At 43.9% G+C, this 5,940-nt stretch overlaps 1 protein-coding gene across 1 annotated transcript in view; it reads right to left on the bottom strand.

Annotated features, from left to right (window-relative positions):
- Positions 1 to 1,494: 1,494 nt before the first annotated feature.
- LOC148130014 (disintegrin and metalloproteinase domain-containing protein 2-like) overlaps positions 1,495 to 5,940 on the bottom strand; it is a gene marked incomplete at its 5' end in the record, with an annotated part of 44,083 nt that continues 39,637 nt past the window's right edge. The window contains 2 exons of the mRNA XM_087969811.1: positions 1,495 to 1,707; positions 4,832 to 4,870. Of these exons, the coding sequence (XP_087825937.1) occupies positions 1,701 to 1,707; positions 4,832 to 4,870 (46 nt within the window). The remainder of the gene's footprint in view (positions 1,708 to 4,831; positions 4,871 to 5,940) is intronic.

The following is a 5,940-nucleotide window of genomic DNA, read 5'->3' as shown; positions in this document are numbered from 1 at the left end:
GCCTGATATTTCTGTGGTTAAGCAAGACAATTTTGTTAAGTGAGTTTTGCCCCGTTGTAAAATGTCTTCCCACCGATGTTAAATGAATCACAACAGTTGTTAGGTTAATCACATGGTGGTTAAATAAATCTGGCTTCCCTGTTGACTTGTGACCTATCGGGAAAGTCACTAACGGTAATCAAATGAACCTGGGACCAAGAGTGGGATTCTACCAGTTCGGACCGGTTCGATGAGCATTTGGCCCACTCGCCTTTGCTCTTTCCTGCGCTTTATTTCCTGTTTTTTTTTAAGCACAGCTGATTCGCGCGGCAGAGCAGTTTTGCCAGGCCTCAGCTGTTTTACTCACTGGGGATACAGTAGAAGGTAAATATTATAGCTGAAAATGGGTGTTTTTAAATTGGTGAGCACGCGCGCAAAGCCGGTTGTTACTGTTCTGGCCCAGGCTTCGTCAAACATAATTAAACACAAATTTGTTTGAAAAACAAAACCTATTTTAATGCAATGCTGGGAGTTATTTTCATTCACAGCCAAAACTAACTTAAACAGATAAGCACATGCCTGTCGGTGCTGTGGAATGCTGCCAAAACAAAAGTATCCCAAATTCATTAGAACAGTACCAGAAAAAAACCGACCAGAACATGCAGAGCTTCAAGAAGGACTCAGAATATATTGAAACTGCTTTGCTTCCTGCAAAGGTTTCGTCATTGAGGGCTGACTTTTATCCCTTATGGGAGGGGTAATCGCCTCCCAGCCTTACTTCCAAGTCTCCCCTTCTGCTTCAGCTGCTCTTGCCTTCTAGCAGCTCTGCACACACACACACACACTGGGAACAGGCTCCCCTGGGTCCTCTGCCTCGCTGCTGCCAGACTCCAGAGGCTCCGGAGGCAGCACCCCACTCCCAGATGGCCCTGGCCCCATCCCTGAATCGGACGCAGGACCCTCATCCGAGTCCTCTTCAGACTTCCCTTTCGTCCTCACTGTCCGATATCTCTGGCATCTGCACAGGCTGCCAGCGAACCACAACAGTTACACCAGTTGAATCTCTTAACTGCCCGGAACATTGCAACCGTCACAAATACGAGCCGGTTGCCAAATGTCCAAATTCTGATCACATGACCATGGGGATACTGCAATGGTTGTAAGTGTGAAGAATGGTCATAAGTCGCTTTTTTCAGGGACTTGGTCATTTCAAACGGTCACTAAACAAACGGTTGTAAATCAAGGATACTCTGTAACCTTTCTCATTCCTTCCTCCAAGTTGGGATATTTCACTAGTAATTTCTTTAGTTGTTCTCCGATCTTAAATACAGTTCAAGGAGCTGGCAAAGGTGTTGAGATTTGAAACTAAGCTGGGACTCAGGTCCATGCTGGTGGGCTAAATAAAATCCATTTTAAAATTATTTTCAAACTCTGTAAGAAACACCATTTTGGGGGCCCAGATTCACTCTACTCTTAACTTACCACATTCTTTCCTCTGGTCTGTATAATTTCGCCCGCACGGCCGACATTTTAGGTCATGGTACTGTGGCATAAAAGCATTTTATTGTAGATACTGAACTGTTTGAATAATTATATTACAGTATAAAGAAAGAGATGGAGCGAAGGGCTCAGACCGAAGTGGGGGAGGGAAATGGCTTTGTTTTTCCTGAGAAGGCGATCTTTTGCAGCCCTTTGGAAATTGGGGCACCTTCTGGCAACTTCTATACACTGTAAGGAAGAGCAAAAACAGAGGAGAGGGTTAATGGAAATAGACCTCAGGTGGAACATTCATGCAAATTGGTTCCTTGTCCTTCTTTCCAACATACCGCACCGTTCCTGTGCTATTTCAAACATTTCAAATTCGCTAGTTGGGTTCTCACATGGAAATTATTCGAAATACTACCATATTACCACCTCTTACAATACTAGACAACACAGTATCAACAGTAGAGACCTTCAAGTTTCTAGGTTCTACTATATCACATGACCTAAAATGGACACCTAACATCAAAAACATCATCAAAAAAGCACAACAAAGAATGTTCTTTTTGCACCAACTCAGAAAGCTCAAACTGCCCAAGGAGCTGCTGATCCAGTTCTGCAGAGGAATTACTGAGTCTATCATCTGCACCTCTATAATTGTCTGGTTTGGTTCTGCAACCCAACAGGACAGACACAGACTTCAGAGGATAATTAGGACTGCAGAAATAACAATGGCTACCAACCTGCCTTCCATGGAGGACCTGTATACTGCATGAGTCAAAAAGAGGTCTTGGAAAATATTTACAGACCCCTCATATCCCGGGCATAAACTGTTTCAACTCAAAATGACACTATAGAGCCCTGCACACCAGAACAACTAGACACATGAACAGTTTTTCCCCGAATGCCATCACTCTGCTAAACAAATAATTCCCTCAACACTGTTTAACTATTTACAAAGTCTGCATTACTATTACTATTAATCTTTTCATCACTCCTTATCACCCATCCCCTCCCACTTGTGACTGTAACTTTGTCGCTTGTATCCTTACAATTTATATTGACTGTTTCCTAGTATGATTTGATTGCTTATTGTACCCTATGACTATTATTTAGTGTTGTACCTGAAGATTTTTGACTCTTGACGAATGTATCTTTTCTTTTATGTATAGTGAGAGCATTTGCACCAAAGACAAATTCCTTGTGTGTCCAACCACACTTGGCCAATAAAGAATTCTACTCTATTCTCTTCTCTTCTATCAAAAATGTAAGCTGTGAGGCCTTTCTCCCACCCTAGATCCCTGAAGGCTGTCAGCAAAATTAGGGATGGAGTAATACCTAGATCTTTTCACAGTTGATCAGAGAGAGCTGATGAAATTTAAAGCAGATTTAGCTGATCAAGAACAGCATCCTGCCTGCGTAATCCCTTGAGGGACATGATGTTCACGTTGTAAAGATTACAGCTTAGAATTCCACCCCAGGAAGAGAGGGGGGGGGATTTTATTTTAAGACCCTTCTCTATGCAAAAACTTACTAACTGCCATCTTTCACAATTGTCCCCAGACAAAAGGACGGTGAAAGAAAGAATGGAGAAGGAACCTGAGGATTTTCAGAAGGCTCCGAGAAAATTGTACACTTTCATAGTCCTGTTTGCAGGAGGAAAAAGTTTTGAAACCCACCACAAAGGTGCTTCAGAAAGTATTTTAAACATCAGCCGCTCAGTTAATCAGTCAATGGTTACATTCGCACAGCGCACTTAAGTTGATTATGGAATTAACCCCTGAACTGGGTTACATAATACAGGGAGCCATAAACTAATCCCCGAGATTGCATTGGCACGCCATGGTAAACCAAGAGAACGTGCTACATTTCCAGGGGTGGATTTCCAATTTTTTCCCCCTACCGGTTCTGAGAGCGTGCTTCTAAAAAGTTCAGCTACTGGTACACCAACCGGTCCGGAAGGAAACTTACAGGCGTGGTATTCACTTTAACTGAGTGGCTGATGTTTAAAATACTTTCTGAAGCACCTTTGCACAACTCAGTCCTTTGACTTTGCAGGCACTCCTCTACCTACAACCAGTGGTGGGTTTCAAAAAAATTTCCTACCGGTTTGGTGTTAGCTGTTCTGACCCAAACCTGGTTCCAAGAGAGTAAACACAAAACAAAACAGCACAACCTTTTATTGTTTCGTTAGTGATTCCTGTTTCTTCACAGATAAAAGGCTACTTCCAACTAATTAGCTCTGACAAGTTTTGGCAAGTTTTTGCAAGGCTGCCAAGAACAACAGATAAAGTTCCTAAACAATAAACCAAAGAGTCTCCAAACACCAACTCAGATATTCCTAACGTCCACCAGCCTTGAGTATCAAACTTCTTTGCTTCCTGCAAAGAACTCCAGCTTCTCAGCTGGCTTTTATTTCTTAAGAGAAGGGCCATTACCCTGCAGCCTTACTCCCGAGTTGCCCATGCTGCTGCAGCTGCTCTTTCCTTCAAGCAGCCCTGCGTGCACGTGCACTTGGCACAGGCTCCTCGAGGACCTCTTCCTCACTGCTGCCAGCCTCCACCATCTCCGAAGGCAGCACTCCACTCCCTGATGGTCCTGGCCCCATCCCTGCATCACACACAGGCCCCTCATCTGAGTCCTCGCTCTCCGAGACCTCAGCCATCCGCACCTGCTGCCAGCCCAAAATTTCTGCCATTAAGTGAAACCTTTGTTCAGTGAAACGTGGCTCCCGTTTACGACCTTTCCTTGCCGCAGTTGGTAAGTGAATCGCTGCAGCTGTTAAGTTAGTGACATAGTTGTAAAATGAATCGGGCTTGCCCCGTTGACTTTGCTCATTAGAAGGTCACTCCCCTCCCCCGCAGGATCCTGCAACCGTCATAAATGTGAGTCGGTCTGCCAAGTGTCTGATTTCTGATCACGTGACCCTGGGGAATGCTGCAAGGTGGAAACGACTAATTAATTGTCTCCTGAAAACACCCTCCCCTTTCACTCTTCTTTTTTCCCTATGGGAGGGGCCATTCACCATCCACCTGTGCCTTTACTCCTGAGTCAACCCTTGTTCCTTAAGTGTTTCCTTCTCCTGGCAGTGTTGTGGCTCGCCAGTGGCCAGTGGTGCTGGCAGCAGACTCTTGACAATGATGAGATTGGGGAGGAACATGGGCCAGCGAAGACTCTGCGTCGGAGGCAGAGATGGGGCCAGGGCCGTCTGACAGTTATCAGCTGCCTTAAGAGTCGGACATCAGTGGGGAAGAAGAACAGCTGGAGCCTGTTCCCAGGGTGCGCATGCACAGAATTGCCAGGAGAAGGGAACAGTTAAGGAACAAGGGTCGACTTGGGACAGATGCAGAATGAAGCATCAAAAATCTACCTTGCACTCGCTGAGTGGTGGGCTTCCGGTAGTTTCGATCTGAAAAAGGAGAAAAAAGATACGCATTTTTAAAATAATCCTTTGGGAAACACGTAAAACTTAATAGTGTAGTGTAGTGTAATGTAGTGTAGTATAATGTAGTGTAGTGTAGAATTGAATTAGAATTAGAATTAGAATTAGAATTAGAATTATAAGAATAGAGCTGGAAGGGACCTTGGAGGTCTTCTAGTCCAGCCCTCTGCTCAAGGATGAGAACCTTTAACATTTCAGACAAGTAACTGTCTAATCTCTTCATAAAAACCTCCAGTGTTGGAGTCCCCATGATTTCTGGTGGCCAGCTGTTCCACTGGTTAATTGTCCTCATTGTTAGAAAGTTTCTCCTTAATTCCAGGTTGCTTCTCTCTTTGATTAGTTTCCAACCATTGTTTCTTGTCCTGCCCTCTGGTGATTTGGAGAATAAATTGACCTCCTCCTCTTTATGGCAACCTCTCAAACATTGGAATATTGCTATCATGTCACTCCTAATTCTTCTTTAAACTAGCCAGACCCAAATCCTGCAGCCATTCTTCATATGTTTTAGTCTCCAGGCCTTTAATCATCTTTTCTGCACTTTTCCCAAAGTCTCAACATCTTTTTTGTGGTACGGTGACTAAAATTGGTTGCAAGTATTCCAAGTGTGGCGTTACTAGGGTTTTATAAAGCGGCATTAATACTTCACCTGATCTTGATTCTGTGCCTCTGTTTATACAACCCAGGATTGTATTAGCTGTTTTGGCGGCGGCTGCACACTGGTGGCTCATGTTTAAGTGATAGGATTCCCACTTCTTCCCCCTGTGTTTCTTAAACCCTTCCTCCCCCTCTTGTCAATTTCAAACCAATTTTAGTGTTACTATTCATTGCTTTAATGTTTCTTATTGTTGTCTTTATTGATTGTTAAATGCCTATAGCCACCTCTGGGCAAGATTGGCAGCTTATAAGTTAGATAGATAGATGATAGATAGATAGATAGATAGATGATAGATAGATAGATAGATAGATAGATAGATAGATAGATAGATAGGCAGGCAGGCAGGCAGGCAGGCAGGCAGGCAGGCAGGCAGGCAGGCAGA

This window comes from Notechis scutatus, chromosome 7 (genome assembly GCF_049901735.1).
Source record: "Notechis scutatus isolate UNSWTSFEM ecotype Mainland chromosome 7, rNotScu1.2, whole genome shotgun sequence".
In the NCBI taxonomy this organism is placed as follows: Eukaryota; Metazoa; Chordata; class Lepidosauria; order Squamata; family Elapidae; genus Notechis; species Notechis scutatus.
The sequence above is the reverse complement of the archived record's forward strand: the minus strand, read 5'-3'. Positions and strand labels throughout refer to the sequence as shown.